Here is an 18881-nt window from a genome sequence, read left to right as displayed (position 1 = left end):
TATTTTCCCCCATGTTTTCCACGGGCACATCATATTCTATGGGGCTATACACAAGGGCCACATGAAATAAAAAGGAGACATGTCCTCCTCTGGTTCAATTTGTGCATCGAGTAAACAGGTGGACAGAAATACAGACAGAAAAAGATAGCAGCCATGTGCGGTCCATCTTTCACTTACTGGCTGCTTAAAAATAATTGGGAAACCATCCATTCATTTTTTCTCTGCATAGAAGAAAGCTGATGACTAGCAAAATGTTTTGGTTGCAGCTTTTCCAATTCTGACCTAGTGAGTCTTCTGCTTGGCCAGAACTGGTAAGGCTGCACACAGATTGTCTGCGACAGTCACATGACATTGCAGCACAAGAGCGACAAGCTGGCGTTAGCCCGTCTCTAGATACAGCAGTGTGCCCCACTGAGCATTGAGTCCAGTACGGTCAATGACTCTATACCCCGTCCCAAGCATTTTCCCGTCATGGACATGGACGCAGATCTGGACACATTTTTGAGGGGAATCGAAAAGGCCTGCAGACAGTACCAGTTGCCCGATAACCAGTGGGCTTGATACTTAAGGTACCTTCACACTAAGCGACGCTGCAGCGATATCGACAACGATGCCGATCGCTGCAGCGTCGCTGTGTGGTCGCTGGAGAGCTGTCACACAGACAGCTCTCCAGTGACCAACGATGCCGAGGTCCCCGGGTAACCAGGGTAAACATCGGGTTACTAAGCGCAGGGCCGCGCTTAGTAACCCGATGTCTACCCTGGTTACCATTGTAAAAGTAAAAAAAACAAACAGTACATACTCACCCTCTGATGTCTGTCACACGTCCCTTGCCGTCTGCTTCCTGCACTGTGATTGCCGGCCGTAAAGTACAGCACAGCCGTCACCGCTGTGCTCTGCTTTCACTTTACGGCCGGCAATCACAGTCAGTGCGGGAAGCAGACGGCAAGGGACGTGTGACAGACATCAGAGGGTGAGTATGTACTGTTTGTTTTTTTTACTTTTACAATGGCAACCAGGGTAAACATCGGGTTACTAAGCGCGGCCCTGCGCTTAGTAACCCGATATTTACCCTGGTTACCACTGTAAAACATCGCTGGCATCGTTGCTTTGGCTGTCAAACACGACGATACACGCCGATCTGACGACCAAATAAAGTTCTGAACTTTCAGCAACGACCAGCGATATCACAGCAGGATCCAGATCGCTGCTGCGTGTCAAACACAACGATATCGCTAGCCAGGACGCTGCAACGTCACGGATCGCTAGCGATATCGTTTAGTGTGAAGGTACCTTTAGCCCCAAGGATATGAGGCAAAGCTCTGGAGGTGTTTGCCACTCTCCCTCGAGAACAAGATAGAGACTATGAGGGCATCAGACAGGCCCTGATAAGGAAGTACCAGCTGACTCCAGAAGTGTACCGCAAAAGGTTCCAGATCCTTCATCGTAGAGCTAACCACAGCTACGGTAATGGGGTGGACGGGCTTACAACCTCGAGCAGTGGGGTCCAGGGGTATCAATTTCCACCTTCAAGAAATTGAAGCGCCTGATGGTGAAAGACCAATTTCTGCATCTTGCCCTGTAGAGATCCGATAGTTTGTGGTGGACCGGAAGCCAAAGGAGGCCGCCACAGCAGCACGAATTGCGGATACCTGTACAGTCTACCGTACACCTGTGCGTCAGAGCTGTAGCCCATATCACTGGGAGCAATAGTGGAGATGAGGATGGTACATGAAGGGATTTTTATTTTATTTTTTTAAATACTAGGATTGACAGCTCCTTTAATAAAGGGTGGCCCGGTAGTTGATTAACTTAGGCCCCTTTCACACATCAGTTTTTTGCCGTCAGTCACAATCCGTTGGCTCGACAGATCCATCACAGATTGTGAAAAACTGATGCGATGGATCAGTTTTTTCGCCGGATCCTACTAGCTGATCTGGCTAATTGGATCCTAAAAAAATCGGAGCATGCTCAGTTTAAAAAAACGGAATCCGTCGCCGGATTCCGTCATTTGACGCATCCGGAGCCCATAGGCTTCCATTTGATCAAAAAATGGACGGCGAGGGATCCGTCCCTGTCCGTTTTTTCGACGTACACAAAAAAGTTACATTGTCCATTGACTCCGGCTGCCGGACAAACAATTTTCGACGGATCCAGCGAACGACGGATGAAACGTGAGGCCATCTGTCACAATCCGTCGCTAATACAAGTCTATGAGAAAAAAACGGATCCGGCAACATCAGTCGCCGGATCCGTTTTTTTTCAAAATTCGATGGATTGCGACTGATAGCAAAAAACTGATGTGTTAAAGGGGCCTTAGTGGGAACATTAGTAGTCAGATGCTGTTTTCCTGCTAGTCAATGACTATAGAATCTGCGTCCAGTCCACTGTGCCGGGACCTGAAGGCTACATAAATGTGGGAAAACAGTTTCCATTATTACGTCAATCAGCGCATTCCTGCACCGCATGGCTCATGTGTCATCACTACTGCTGCATTTACTACTAGTTTTCTTCCTGAAATCAATGACTGCATCAGCCGCCTGGAGACACAAGCCAGTGACAGGTGTATGGGGCGTGGAGGGGAACAACGCTATACATAGATTATCAGGTATTTATCATACTGTAATACCTTGCCCAATTCTACTGTTTTAAAGGGAAGTTGTCTACTTCATCTTAAATGGGTAAACAATAACAAGTACCGTAACTTTGTACCTTACCTCTTATTAAAAATACTCTCCACTCCCAAGAACAGAGGGATTTTTAATTCTATAGTTTACTGCTTGTTGCCTAGGTTACCGGCCACCTCGTCGATAAGAAATGAAGGATTATGTAGGCAAAGCGCACACGATAACAAGCAATGCTCTGAAGCTGGCGGATTTCTGGACCTAGCTTTAGTGCAACGGCAAAATAAGTGCCTAAAATATACAGCATAAATTTATAAGATCTGGCTCGAAGAAAACCCGCATCTCTGCTCAATTTTCTGCACAGTGCGTGGATGAGATATGGCAGCATTTCAGCCATTATTATCCTAGGATAGGACATCAGTATAAAAGTAGCAGACACCCTCTTTAGACTTTCTTCGGTGAGGACAGAGTTTCAGCTCACTGCCTGATGAGAGTTACTTTAATGAAAGTCTATGGAGAAGGGAAAGGAGGTATAGGAGTGATGGAGATAAAGGTGAGCCGATCGCCGTCTTCTGCCGTTTCCAGCGCAGCTCCAGTCCGCTGCAGCGTCACGAGTCTGCTTTTGTGACCTGCCAGATCACTGTGATTGCTGTGTGGAGCAGAGATCACTTTCTCAATGTGCCTTGGTCTAAGGCTATAGACAAAAATTACTAAGTGACCCCCGCAGAGGCACAGAAGACGCTGGGTGATTCAGCGGGTCACAAATGCAGACATGTGACGCTGAAGTGGACCTGAATGCTGACACAGATGACGATCTACTAATACATGGTGGGACAATAAAAAAAAAATCCTTTAGAGGATGGTTATACCTTCCACACACCCTGTGCTCGGCCACATCAGATCGGCTCTGACTTTCTCCGGCGGCCATGGTACTGCACTCTGAGGAAGTGTCTGCACATGGCGTCCTAACACAGGACTACTGCATAGGAGAAAAGGACGTCATAAATGTGGCGCCATACGTTACACGGTCCAGATAAGAACAGAACAGCTTTGTTCTGGGGCTCATGAGCACAACCAATGATAAAAGAACATTACCATTAAAAAGTTTCCCGAAATAACGGTCTATAAACAAAAAGGCCAAATAAGACAATGCTGGATATCGGAGTGTCACAGGTATGGTGGGTCTCATATCGGGGAATGGCCAAGTGTAACATCTATATGAGCCCTAGTGATACCTGGGCATACAGGTTAAAGGTCAAACTGCAGCACGAAGCCCGACATATCACTAGGGTCGGTCTAGGCGTTACACTTGGAAGCTCCCAATATACGAGACCCACCATCTCTGTGACCATCCTAACTCCTTTCTGCACTCAGGCCACTCATTTGTGGTTCTCTAATCCATTGCCAATAAATCTGATTTTTACTGGTTAGCTTTCCTTGAGTTTTTTTTTGCAGATTGTTGACATGCCTAGTTAATATTGGGATCTCTTCTTGGGGAATCTCACAGTAATAACCCTTTGAACCCAGAGCCGCAGTATCACAAGATGACTAAATAGGTTATTGAAGTAGGACACCTTGGCTTCTTCAGAGTTTGCATCAGAACTCTGCAGTAAATTTGTTTGAGATGTTGCAAAATTGGTGTGCAACTTCCGGTTGATGAACAATTTCCAAACTTTTTTTTTTGAAGAGTGGGAGAGAGCGGGACTGGGGCTGGCCAAGCACAGCTGACAAATTCACATGTGCGCTGCCCAGGAACCACAGGCATGAGCACAAAAAAGGCATACGGCCCATAGAAAGTAAGTGATCCCATCCACGGCTCATGCAATGCATGGGACAAGAGCTAGAGCGATCAGTGGAGGTCTCAGGACCCTGGCTCCCACTTATCTACAGGTCCTCTCACCCATTAGATAGAAACCACTAGCAAACGTGTAGGTTCTCTATGATGACTGAAGGACTGCAGCAGTCAGTCACCTCTCGCAGACCGGCATGTTGTCTGGTGGTTGTGCCGATATTAGAGCTCAGATCCTTCACAAAAGAGCCGCAGTACCGGGCACAGACCCTGCAAAATGCACAGAGTTCTTCCTGGTGCGGCCCTTTCAAACATCTGATTTGCAGGGTGATTGGGATAAGTAACCCCAAGAATCGGATACTGGTGGACCTCAGAGTAAGAATAGATCATCAATATTAAAACGCTGAATTTATAGAGAGCAAGTTGATTGATAGAGACTGACAGTGGCATTTAAGTGGTTAAACAGCAGTAATCTGAGCTGGCTCCAGTTGCTGCTGTGAGAGGCAGGTGCTGGCCGTAAAACAGTTGGCACATAGCCTATATGGTGCATGCTCAACTCCTGAGACTGCAACACACACCACCACCAGACTGGTGAAATACCGTACATGTCAGGGATGGGATAAGTGTCATGTCCTGGGGTCTGTGACTCTGGGACATTACTTGCCCATAGAAGTAAATGGAGAGAGCTACTCAGCAGCAGCCACAAGAAGAGGCTTGTAAGGAATCAGCCAGACGGCCTTATAACTCGGACCCAGATCATAATACAATACTCGGAGTGGCTGCGGTTCTCCCACCCGGAATGTGGCAGCTGTATAGAAATACATGAAGCCGTCACACGCTGGTCGGGAGGGCCGCTGGCCAGTCCGTGCACTGCGTTGCAATCTCAGTCCGATTTGAAAGGCCATCTGCCTGCGCCCTAATAGTTTCCAGACAACACATATTTGTCACAAGCTTTTACAACCTACAGTAATTCATCACGAGCTCCATTTGAACATGCACAACTCCTCCATCAAAGCCTACAGGACTGGCAGCGACAAGCAAATCTATGAATCTGTCCTCAGCTATGACCAGAGCAGAGAGAACTGATCAGATCACCGCTGTCATTCTAGAGCTGGCACTAAAAGCTGCCATCTGGTGTTACGGGCGTCTGTGATGGCTTATAGACGGACCTCGTAATCAGTGGCGTATCCAGGGGGGGGGCAGCCGGGGCATGTGCCCCGGGTGCAGCCGACAGGGGGGCACCAGCGGGCCGCCTGATAATGCGGCGGTCCAAGGAGGCTCCTCGTCCTGTACTGAGCGGTCACATGGTACAGCTCATTACAGTAATGAATATGCGGCTCCACCTCCCGTAGGGGTGGAGCCGCATATTCATTACTGTAATGAGCGGTAACAGTGAAGCTGCCGGCGCCGGGGAAGCAGGGACTGCACCGAGCCAGGAGCAGGTGAGTATAACGGGGAGGGGAGCGCTGCGCTGCGTGATATTCACCTGCTCCCCGTTCCGGCGCCGCTCCGTCTTCAGCAGTGACGCTGAGGTCAGAGGGCGCGGTGACGTAGTTAGTGCGCGCCCTTTGCCTGAACGTCGGTGCTGAAGATGGAGCGGCGGCTGGAACGAGGAGCAGGTGAATATTGAAAGTGCCGGGGGCCTGAGCGACGGAGAGGTGAGTATGTAATTTTTTTTTTTATCGCAGCAACAGCAAATGGGGCAAGTGTCTGTATAGAGCATCTTATGGGGCCATAACGTTTGTGCAGCACTATAATGGGGCAAGTGCCTGTATAGAGCATCTAATAGGGCCATAACGTTTGTGCAGCACTATATGGGGCAAGTGTCTGTATGGAGTATCTTATGGGGCCATAATTAACGTTTGTGCAGCACTATATGGGGCAAGTTTCTGTATAGAGCATCTAATAGAGCCATAACGTTTGTGCAGCACTATATGGGGCAAGTGCCTGTATAGAGCATCTAATAGGGCCATAACGTTTGTGCAGCACTATATGGGGCAAGTGTCTGTATGGAGTATCTTATGGGGCCATAATTAACGTTTGTGCAGCACTATATGGGGCAAGTGTCTATATGGAGCATCCTATGGGGCCATAATTAACGTTTGTGCAGCATTATATGGGGCAAGTGTCTATATGGAACATCTTATGGGGCCATAATTAACGTTTGTGCAGCACTGTATGGGGCAAATATCTTTATGGAGCATCTTATGTTGCCATAATCAACATTTCTGCAGCATTATATTGGGCAAATATGTCTATGGAGCATCTTATGGGGCCATTATTAACCTTTAGCCAAACTGATCCTTTGCCCCGGGTGCAGGAAAGGCTAGATACACCTCTGCTCGCAATAAATGACAACTTCATGAAAAGATCAGAGCAGAAACTCTAAACTTGTGCACTAAAAGTTCATCCTGTAGTGTGCGGAGTGCAGAGCTTCCTTAATACGCTGTCCGTGCCACATAAATACCATGCAGGGATGTAAGGCAGGAAGGTGGCATCACAGCGCCAGCCCTGAGCTTTGTGATGCTGAATAATAACAAACCTCATGGGTCTCCCGAATGATCCTGGAGGATTCAGCTCAGGTGATGACAGTATAAGAGCCATGTGCCGCCATACAGTAAAAAAAAAGAGTTCCATCCCACCAGCCTGGCCATAGCAACAAGTCCTGGCACCCGTACGCAGTGCCAGCGATAGGATGATAAAAAACACGGACCAGTCAGCAGGCAGGGACGGGCATCCTGATGCAGTGCACCGCACACCTCGTGGAGGAGAATCTCCGCTACGGCCCCTTGCCTGGAGGAGGGAGTGCTCTGGGCACAGGGGGATTTAGGTCCTTTTGACATTTTATTATTCCAGGACAGGGATGTCAGCAATCTCAAAATCAAGGGAAACACAAAGGCCATGGGCTTTCCTGCAAATCATAAAGGGGTTAAGCACAGTTCTGCACCCACAAATCCCAGGCCCAGAAGATAAGGCTTGCGCCTGCCAAACCCAGCCGGCAGCCCTGCAGCGTACACAGCGAGCGCCTGACACAATTAAGTCATTCATTGTAGTGATCCCGGTTACTGTGGCAATGATCACCTAACATTCAGCGAGGAGGGGAGCGCGTCACCACAACGTGCCGCCACTGCAAATCCACTGCTCGCGCAGGCAGCCGGGATCTCATAGCCAGCACGATGGGGGGAGCGTGGAGCGGGGTGGCGGGCCACGCGGAGTTAATAGTCATTGGGATGCGGCTCCCTGCATGTGCCCTGACTGCAGAACCACTGACACCAAGGAGCAGGGAAAGATGAAGAACTGCATGCAAAAGACAAAGAGGATGGAGAACGGGGAGAAAGGTGTTAATGTAACCAGAGACTGCGCAGCCACACACAGCAGCCGTCTGTCCGTCACTATGCAGCCTGTCACTAGGTAAAGTGACACCACAACATACACCTAGCAGCGCACCCCACAGTGACCTGCCACCCGGGGTGTCACCTGCACACACTGATATATGGGTGCAGAGGGATCATGCACCGCCTTCATCCATCTCCAGATAATATACCAGACTCCGGTACCAGGACAAGGACAGAGACCAAAAGCCGCCCCCTCCGTGCTCCGGCCATTCCTACGCATTGGCCCCCTCTGTGCTCTGGCCGGTCCTACTCAGTCGCCCCCTCCGCGCTCTGGCCGGTCCTGCGCAGTCACCCCCTCCGCGCTCCGGCCGGTCCTGCGCAGTCACCCCCTCCGCGCTCCGGCCGGTCCTGCGCAGTCACCCCCTCCGCGCTCCGGCCGGTCCTGCGCAGTCACCCCCTCCGCGCTCTGGCCGGTCCTGCGCAGTCACGCCCTCCGGCCGGTCGCCCCCTCTGCGCTCCGGCCCGTCCTACGCAGTCACCCCCTCCGCGCTCCGGCCTGTCCTACGCAGTCGCCCCCTCCGCGCCCCGGCCCGTCCTGCGCAGTCACCCCCTCCGCGATCCGGCCCGTCCTACGCGGCCCGTCCTGCGCAGTCGCCACCTCCGCGCTCTGGCCCGTCCTGCGCAGTCGCCACCTCCCCGCTCTGGCCCGTCCTGCGCAGTCGCCACCTCCGCGCTCCGGCTCGTCCTGCGCAATTGCCCCCCCTACGCTCTGGCCCGTCCTGCACAGTCGCTCCCTCCGCGCTCCGGACCATCCTGCACAGTCGCCCCCTCCGTGCTCCGGACCGTCCTACGCAGTCGCCCCCTCCGCGCCCCGGCCCATCCTACGCAGTCGCCCTCTCCGCACCGTCCTACACAGTCGCCCTCTCCGCGCCCCGGCCCATCCTACGCAGTCGCCCCCTCCGCGCCCCGGCCCATCCTACGCAGTCGCCCCCTCCGCGCCCCGGCCCATCCTACGCAGTCGCCCCCTCCGCGCCCCGGCCCATCCTACGCAGTCGCCCCCTCCGCGCTCCGGCCCATTCTACGCAGTTGCCCCCTCCGCGCTCCGGCCCATTCTACGCAGTTGCCCCCTCCGCGCCCCGGCCCATCCTACGCAGTCGCCCCCTCCGCGCTCCGGCCCATTCTACGCAGTTGCCCCCTCCGCGCCCCGGCCCATCCTACGCAGTCGCCCCCTCCGCGCCCCGGCCCATTCTATGCAGTTGCCCCCTCCGCGCCCCGGGCCATCCTACGCAGTCGCCCCCTCCGCGCCCCGGCCCATTCTATGCAGTTGCCCCCTCCGCGCCCCGACCCATCCTACGCAGTCAGTCAGTCGTCCCCTATGTCCCATCTTGGCCCCTCAGACCCCGCTCTCCAGCCTCAGCAGCCCGCCCCGCAGACATGCCATCTCCTGTCACCAGCATCTTCCATCAGATCGCAGACAACCATCGCCCGATGAGCACAGCACTTCCCAGCCCCATCAGTCGCACTGTCACAGCCGCTCCATCCTCTGCAGCCGCCCGCCCTCCCGGGGAGACTCCGGCACAATGGCGGCTCCCGCACAGAATGAATGGACACCACACTCACCGTCGCTCCTCTTGATCTCCACATAGATCCCAATCTGGATCTTGCCGAAGCTGGAAGCCATGCCGCCGCCTCCTCCTCCGTGCCCCGGTCCCTTCCGCTGCTGCCGGCCGCTCTCCCGCGCTCGGTGGGCACACACTGCCTATTATTGTTTGAAAAATGAGGCCAAGCGATGCCGGGGAAACAGGAGGAGGAGGGAGGACGGGACGGGGCTCTGGAGGAGGTGGGGTGCGGGCGGTGAGGCGCCTCTGCCGGTCACATTCACAGCCAGAGAAGGTGGAGACGTAACTGAAACTAGGAGGAACCGCAACACGCGTGCGCGCTGACGTCACCCGAGCTGCTGGAAAGCCGCGCATGCGTAGAAGGAAGTCTAGTCTATCCTGGACCAACCGGCAAACGTACGCGGTGAATGTACGCGGAATGGCCGGGAACGCGCACTGAACGCACTGAACGCACTGAACGCACTGAACGCACTGAAAAAGCTCCATTCACACATTAGGTCTAGGATGCTTTCTGTGACAAAGTACAGTGTGAAAAAGACAAGTGTTGATAGCAACCAATCACAGCTCACGTTTCATTTTCTAAGTTGCTGTTGAAAAATCAAAGCTGCTTTTTGATTGGTTGCTATGCCTGTGGACTAGTGCAATGATTCTATTTCATGCAAAAGCTTAATTTCTTTTATTTTGCAAACTCATTTTATTCTCTTCTTCCAAGATCCAGAACTTGTATTTTTTATTTTTGTGTCTCCACAGCTGAATAAGAGCTTGTGATTGTAGTTGGGAGTGAGACCATTCACTTCACCACATGATGCACTAAATAAACAGAAAAGAAACTTCAAGTGAGATGAAAGAGATGCAATTCCTTATGGCGGTCATTGTGCAGTAGAAAGGCCCCGGAACGTGATCCTTCAGCTCAGTGCGATTACGGCGACACTAGACGACGCCATATAATGTGTTCTTTTCCCATCGATGGGGCGGTGTGAGGGCTGTTGCCTGTTTCTGCGTCCCAAGCTGTAGTTTTCGGAGATAGCCGAGCTGCTACTGCGCAGGCGGCGAAATCTTGGAGGAGGAATTTTTTTCTTCTCTAATAAGATGGCGCCGCCGGCACATGCGCACAGCAGCTATCGCCTCACAGCTACATACACCGAGAGCTGCTACTACGCAGGTGCAGCGGGCGCCATTTTCAGATTTTCTTTTCTTTTTCTAGCTGAATAACATGAAGAACAGTTATTATTGGTACATAAAACATGCGATTATGCTGCAGCGCCGTTGCTGCAGCTGCACCTGCCTGCAGAAGGTTTTTTTTTAAAGTATGTACAGATATTCATTATTCAAAGTGCGGTGCAGGTCGGTGAGGGATCAGTGACCTGTCAGCAGTCTGCATTATGGATACCTAATCACAGCACCACATGAAGACCCCACAGGCCGCCCCGGAGCACGAGCATATCATTAACTCAAAACTGAAAATAAAGATTAAACAACCACAAGATGGATTTCATCAACCTAGGTATCAATCAGTATAACGACGCCGATCTGACACTGTCTGTACGTTACTGTGTACAATCCTGCCGACAGATTCCCTTTAAATATAAGGGTGTTATTATTATTTTATTATTTCACATTTTTTATAGCGCTATTTATCCCATGGCACTTTACATGTGAAAAAGGGGGCAAATATAGACAAATACAATAAACATGAGCAAAAAACAAGGCACTAACTATTCTAGCTGCAAATGTCTGGTTTGTAATGCAATATTTTCATAGGTGTATAGAGGCCCATTTCCAACAACCATCACTCAAGTGTTCTTATGGTACTGTGTGTTTGCTAACTGTGTAAAGGCCCCGTCTCACACAGCGACGCTGCAGCGATACAGACAACGATGCTGATCGCTGCAGCGTCGCTGTTGTCGCTGTGTGGTCACTGGGGAGCTGTCACACAGACCGCTCTCTCCAGCGACCAACGATCAGGGGAACGACTTCGGCATCGTTGAAACTGTCTTCAACGATGCCGAAGTCCCCCTGCAGCACCCGGGTAACCAGGGTAAACATCGGGTTACTAAGCGCAGGGCCGCGCTTAGTAACCCGATGTTTACCCTGGTTACCAGCGTAAATGTAAAAAAAACAAACAGTACATACTCACCATCTGTTGCCCGTCAGGTCCCTTGCCGTCTGCTTCCTGCTCTGACTGAGCCGCCGTACAGTGAGAGCAGAGCGCAGCGGTGACGTCACTGCTGTGCTCTCACTTTACGGCAGTCAGTCAGAGCAGGAAGCAGACGCCAAGGGACCTTACGGGCAACAGATGGTGAGTATGTAGTGTTTGTTTTTTTTACATTTACGCTGGTAACCAGGGTAAACATCGGGTTACTAAGCGCGGCCCTGCGCTTAGTAACCCGATGTTTACCCTGGTTACCAGTGAAGACATCGCTGGATCAGTGTCACACACACCGATTCAGCGATGTCAGCGGGACCTCAACGACCAAAAAAAGGTCCAGGCCATTCTGACACGACCAGCGATCTCGCAGCAGGGGCCTGGTCGCTGGTACGTGTCACACATAGCGAGATCGCTACTGAGGTCGCTGTTGCGTCACAAAACTTGTGACTCAGCAGCGATCTCGCTAGCGACCTCGCTTAGTGTGACGGGGGCTTTACACTTTGTCGCCTCATAAAAAGTGTGCAAATGGTGTGTTGAGGACCTCCAAAATTGGTTCAAGGGTAAGAAAAAAGCTTTCCGTTATGGGTTTCCTATGGAATGGCGAGAGCAAAAGAACCATAGTGACGACTGTTACTTTTGTTCATGCAATGTGAAAGGGTATATTTCCAAATGGAAGCATTCCATTTCATACTCCAATCTTCACTCAGCAATTTGTCAAATCCAACGGCAGACCAGTACCCTAGGCCCCTGCTACCTTGGAAGAGATACCTAGCTCCGATGAAGGTGGAATCATACCTGAACTAGATAACAAATAAATTTCTGACTTTGAAGATGATACAAGACCACATTTTCTTCCCATGAGGAGATGAAGGATTTAGTAAGAGACTTGAATTGTCCTAAAGATGCCACTGACTTACTCAGATCAAGGCTCAAAAGCTAGAATTTAATTTTACCAGCAGTGTCTTTTTCATGGTTCAGACATCGTGAAAAGAAGTTCATTCCTTACTTTGCCCAGGAAGACAAGTTGGTTTATTGCATCAATGTTGAAGGTGTCATCAATGTGGAAGGTTTGATGGGTCACTTCAAAATCCAATATGATTCAATCTTTTTATAGATTCTTCAAAAAGAAGTCTCAAAGCAGTTTTACTGCACAACGGCAGTTTTTACCCTTCCATCTCGGTAGGTCATTCTGTACACTTGAAGGAATCCTACAAGAATTTGGAATTGGTTCTTTGTAAACTTAAATATGAAGACCTCGGTTGGCAAGTGTGTGGGGATTTGAAGGTCTTGTGCATGCTGCTTGGGGAACAAGCTGACAAGCTGGGTATACCAAATTCCCTTGTTTTCTGTGTCTGTGGGACAGTCAAGATCGAAAAAAAACACTGGACCAAGAAGAGTTGGCAGCTGAGGTTGCTCACAGTCAGTGAAGTCGGTCTTCCGAGTAACTTTGGTACCTCCCTATAAAGTTCTTCTACCACCTCTCCACACAAAATTATCCTTGATGAAGCAATTTGTAAAATCACTTCCAAGAGATGGGGAAAATATTTGGTCACCAAGTTTCCAAGTCTTTCGGAGACAAAATTGAAGGAAGGTGTGTTTGTCGGACCAGACATCAGAAGGGTTAGAGCTGATAAAGAGCTTGTCAATACCATGACGGATCCACAAAAAGAAGGGTGGATTGCATTTAAAGAGGTCGTAGAGACATTTTTAGGCAATAAAAAAGATCCTGACTACATAAGGATGAATGCTGAAACTGAAAGCATTTCAAGCTTTAGGTTGCCTGATGAGTTTGAAAGTGCATTTCCTCTATTTCCACCTTGACTACTTTCCTGAAAATTTGGGAGCTGTGAGTGAAGAGCAAGGTGAACGATTCCACCAGGACATTAAGAAATGGAAAGAAGATACCAGGGAAGATGGAGCTTTACAATGATGGCAGACTACTGTTGGATGCTTCAGAGAGACATTCCAGATGCTACTCACAAGCATAAATGTACCAAGAGGAACCTCACAGGGGAAAAAAATTGATTTTAGTGAGTCTTAGTAAGCTCATTTCAATTAAAAAATGATTTTCATGAAAAATTTGTAATACAAAATTAATTTTATAAGTATATTTTCATTTATTTTGCAGTATTGCCTCATTTAACATAGTTACCTAAATTGTCAGGAAACGTCCTATGACAAAACGGAGGTCATTTTCGGATTCAGCTCACCAGAAAACAAAGATTACGTGGAATAACCAAAACAGCTCTTGAAATTTTATCTTTTGCAGACCTGTGTTATTATTATTCCACCTACAACATATTGCATCTTGGAGATGGTAATACCCCGTTAACTGTGTGGTTTCGTGAACGATGAAAGTGATATCAAGGAATGAAGGAATTTGGGGACCACTGAAGTAGTGGTGTTTATTATTTTAACACTTTTTTGCCCATTTTTGAAAAATCCTGATCTACTCACTTAAATATGCATGGGGCATTTTTTCAGAGTGTTTTTTAAGCTGTGGACAAAAAAATTACATTTCTGTAACAAGCTGGATTTGTCTTTGCAACAGGAAAATCCATATTAAAAAAAACTCTGAATCTATATATGTAATTGTCTAAGGGGTACTTCCGTCTGTTTGTCTGTAACTTCCGTAACGGAAATCCCGGGTCGCTGATTGGTCGCGCCTGGCCGGCCGCGACCAATCAGTGATATTGGGGCGGGATTTATCGCTTCACTTTTTACTATTGATGCTGCCTATGCAGCATCAATAGTAAAAACATATCATGTTAAAAATAATAATAAAAAAAAAAACAACACAGTAAATTCTCACCATCCGCCATCTGTGCCAGCCTTTCCCGCTCCTCGTGATGCTCTGGTCCCAAGAATGCATTGCGGCAATGACCCGAGATCACGTGGCGGTCTCGCGAGACCGCTACATGATCACGGGTTATTGCCGCGAGGCATTACTGGGAAGGGACTGTCGTGACGAGCATTGCTAAAGACCTCGGCTGGATCCGGGGGCCGACGGAAGGTGAGTATATAACTATTTTTTATTTTCATTGTTTTGTTAACAGGGATATGGTGCCCACATTGCTATATACTAAGTGGGATGTGTTATATACTACGTGGGCTGTGTTATATACTGCGTGGGCTGTGTTATATACTGTGTGGGCTGTGTTGTATACTGTGTGGGCTGTGTTATATACTACGTGGGTTGTGTTATATACTGCGTGGGCTGTGTTATATACTGCGTGGGCTGTGTTATATACTGCATGGGCTGTGTTATATACTACATGGGCTGTGTTATATACTACATGGGCTGTGTTATTTACAACGTTGCTGTGCTATATACTGCGTGGGCTGTTCTATATACTACGTGGGCTGTGCAACATACTACGTGGCTGTTATATACTACATGGGCTGTGTTATATACTACCTCACTGTGCTATATACTACGTGGGCTGTGCTATACACTACGTGGCTGTGTTATATACTGTGTGGCTGTGCAATATACTATGTGGGCTGTGTTATATACTGCATGGGCTGTGTTATATACTGCGTGGGCTGTGTTATATACTACATCGCTGTGCTATATACTACGTGGCTGTGTTATATACTATGTGGCTTTGCTATATACTACGTGGGCTGTGTTATATACTGCGTGGGCTGTGTTATATACTGCAGGGGCTGTGTTAAATACTACGTCGCTGTGCTATATACTACGTAGGCTGTGCTATATACTACGTGGCTGTGCAGTATACTACGCAGCCTGTGTTACATACTGCATGGGCTGTGCTATATACTACGTGGGCTGTGCTTTATACTACGTGGCTGTGCAATATACTACGTGGCTGTGCTATATACTATGTGGCTGTGCAATATACTACGTGGGCTGTGTTATATACTGTGTGGGCTGTGCTATATACTACGTAGGCTGTGCAATATACTACGTGTTTGTTGCACCTGGCTGGCCACAAACAATCAGCGACAGGCGCAGTCCGGCTGGCAGGATTTGAGCCGCGCTTCACTGATTAGTCACGCCCGGCCGGCCGAATCCTGTGTATTCATTGTGTAGCGCCCCCACTGCCGCAGGGCCGAGGGGTACCCGGTACCGGGCCTCTGAGTCTCTGCTCTGGGGTTGTCACGGTGGCTAGACCCGGTCCGTGACCCTGCTGAGGGGCGTACAGTGATAGATGTGGATAGTGGTGGTGGTGCGGTGCAGTAAATAACGAGGACACCAGGTTGCAGTCTCTTTACCTCTTTACTGAAGGTCTCTGGGTCCTCAGTCCGGAATACGGTTCACCAGGCTGCGCAAGTCCGGCCGGTCCGATGGCACCTCCAGAGTTCCCTTTGCAGGTGGAAATCTGTGCCTTCCTGCTAGCGCTATGTGTTGTGGTCCTCCCCTGCTGTGCTTACGGGATAGTACCCACAACTGTTGTGTCTGTTTCTCGTGTTCCCTCACAACAACTAGATTAGATGATGTTCTACTAATCCTCCGTCCCTCCCGGTGTTATGGTTGGGACGCACCCGTATGACGGGTAGGCTCGGAGCTCTTCCGGGACCCTAGAGTCGCCCCTCTCCACAGGTTGCCCCCTATGTCTGCGTAGGTGTTTTAGGTGAGACAGCCCGCCTGTGACTGACTGTCCTGCCGTTGGTTTGAAGTATTGCTTGGAGCTAGATATATGAATACTTTCTCGGCGTTCCGGCCGCCGGTTGTGCGCCTCAGTAGGATGTTGCCTCGGTCTTACAGCACGACTCCTACTGGTATTCTCCTTCTTGCTTTGATCTCATTTCTCACTCAGCACAATATATCTCGCTTCTGATCCTTTCTTAGGGCACCGCCGCTATGCTGAGCAGGCACGGTCCCGTGACGTTCTTTCTCGTTGCCAGGCCTCTGTCAGGGTCCCAAACCTGACAGGGACCCTACCAAATCTTCCCCACAACACCCTCTGCCAGGAGGTGTTGCCTGGTTCCAACCCAGTCAGCTTTCTGTCTAACTTCCTGCCTGACCCCCAGTTTACCCACACGGTGAGGAGTGGCCTAGTGAATAGAACCCTTAGCTCCCCCTGGAGGCCCGACTGTGAAATGTATTGGTGTATGTGATACCTGGTCAGATGAACTCCTTCAGTGCCATCAGACGTACCATAGCCCCCCTTAGCGGCAGAGCCACAGTACTGCAACGACCAGGACTCTGGGGCGCTGCAATTGCATTATTCTAAAATATTCATAAATAAACTACATACATATTCTAGAATACCCGATGCGTTAGAATCGGGCCACCATCTAGTATATAATAATGATCTTTATAGATGTAAATCATGCTCAGTAACTTTTTATCACAGCCGAGTGGCTGAATACAAGGGTGCAGAACACGTTGTCCTTATCCTAATGCTACTGAATTGGATGGTTTCATGTCTGAAACTCTGGCAGTGCCCTAAGAACACTGAGCCATGAGCAAACAACATTGTATGCGATGAATATTCCAAAACTGGTGGCATCAGAAATTAGTCAAGTACCCTTTATAAGCACTGGAACCATATCTGGCAGTGCACTCATCATAATCATTGGGTTGACCAAGCAACAGCAGGATGATGACTAACCGCCCACTGCCGATCGGTGGGATGAGGGCAATCAGCAGGAATGTGGCAGCAGACAACATAACTCAGGATTTCCAAGGTTAAAGATAGAAAAGTTGTTGTTATTGATTATCTGAAAACAGATGAAAAACAACTAGTCTAAGAATCATCTATAGGGGAAATGTTATCCAGCAATGTTCATACTCATATATAGGTATGCATTTTTTTACTGATTAAACAAAAACAGGTTGTGCTGAATGTTGTCTCATAAAACTTCAGTTTATATCAATCTACTCAGTTCCCCCCGCACTATAACATTGTGCCTGCAGACAGGACTGCATTATTATGGTGACGGGTTCCCTTTAAAATCTAAAGTAAAATATGAGACATTTTTATAGGCGTTTTTTCATGCAGACTAGAAAAATGCCACAATGAGTGTACAGTATTTATTCCTTTTCCTACTTATTCCTCCTTGAGTGCCAAGAAGAATAAAGTGACCGTTCGTCCAGTCTTTATAATCTTTCCCTTCCTAGGTTAGAGCCTTGAGACCTCTGAGCCAATATTGAAAAGCAACAGTTTTGGTGAATCTTTACGAAGACAAGCAATGTAGTAGAGAAAATGGATAGACTTGAGAAGGGGATGTAAGAATATTATCAAGATAGACTAGAGGCCCCTACACATGTTAGATAGCAGTAGACCAAACAATTGTGCCGACAGCCGTCTCTCCCGACTGTCCCATGCACACTAACGTTCAGCTTAGGCCGGGGTCACACTAGACAAATGAGCGTGGGAAAAAGTTCCCAGGCTGCAGTTCATGAGGACATCCACCAGGGGGCGCATCACCGCGACTGAAGGTAACTATAGGTCATTTGTTGTGACCCCAATGGCGAGGGTCTCAGAGATATCAGCAAGTCTGCGAAGTACAAAAATCCAGCTCATAGGGCAGTGGTAACTGGGTTGACCATATATCTACTCCTAACGCCAACACTAGAAGTAGCCGGGGAACATGCCTACGTTGGTCGCTAGATGTCTCGCGCCAGCCGGAGGACTAACTACCCCTAGAAGAGGAAAACAAAGACCTCTCTTGCCTCCAGAGAATAGACCCCAAAAGTTGGACACAAGCCCCCCACAAATAATAACGGTGAGGTAAGAGGAAATGACAAACACAGAGATGAACTAGGTTTAGCAAAGAGAGGCCCACTCACTAATAGCAGAATGTAGTAAGATAACTTATATGGTCAACAAAAACCCTAACAAAAATCCACACTGGAGATTCAAGAACCCCCGAACCGTCTAACGGCCCGGGGGGAGAACTCCAGCCTCCCTAGAGCTTCCAGCAAGGATAGGATACAGATTATGTACAAGCTGGACAAAAATGCAAACAAAAACAATAGCAAAAAGCAAGAAAGCAGACTTAGCTTAATCAAGCAGGAACCAGGATCAGTAGACAAGAGCACTACAGATTAGCTCTGATATCAACGTTGCCAGGCATTGAACTGAAAGTCCAGGGAGCTTATATAGCAACACCCCTGACCTAACGACCCAGGTGAGCATGCAAGGAATGATAGACATACCCAGAGTAAAAACACTAGTAGCCACTAGAGGGAGCCAAAAGGTAAATTCACAACAGTACCCCCCCTTAGTGAGGGGTCACCGAACCCTCACCAAGACCACCAGGGCGATCAGGATGAGCGGCGTGAAAGGCGCAAACTAAATCGGCCGCATGCACATCAGAGGCGACCACCCAGGAATTATCCTCCTGACCATAGCCCTTCCACTTGACCAGGTACTGAAGCCTCCGCCTGGA

The 18881-nt window shown here is 49.2% G+C and overlaps 1 protein-coding gene across 6 annotated transcripts in view; it reads right to left on the bottom strand.

The window, feature by feature from the left end:
- The window catches only part of KIF2A (kinesin family member 2A), a 75758-nt gene extending 65999 nt beyond the window's left edge, over positions 1–9759 (bottom strand). For 2 of the 6 annotated variants that reach the window (XM_077285964.1, XM_077285983.1), the window contains exon 1: positions 9369–9649. In XM_077285964.1, the coding sequence (XP_077142079.1) occupies positions 9369–9429 (61 nt within the window). In that variant the 5' untranslated portion in view covers positions 9430–9649. Of the gene's footprint in view, positions 1–9368 lie in introns of all 6 variants that reach the window. The other 4 variants (XM_077286000.1, XM_077285956.1, XM_077285974.1 and 1 more) reach the window with 4 other exon arrangements.
- Positions 9760–18881: the final 9122 nt, after the last annotated feature.

The sequence above is a fragment of the Ranitomeya variabilis genome, chromosome 1 (genome assembly GCF_051348905.1).
Source record: "Ranitomeya variabilis isolate aRanVar5 chromosome 1, aRanVar5.hap1, whole genome shotgun sequence".
Classification (NCBI taxonomy): Eukaryota; Metazoa; Chordata; class Amphibia; order Anura; family Dendrobatidae; genus Ranitomeya; species Ranitomeya variabilis.
Note: the sequence above shows the minus strand (reverse complement) of the source record. Positions and strands in the feature narration are given on the sequence as shown.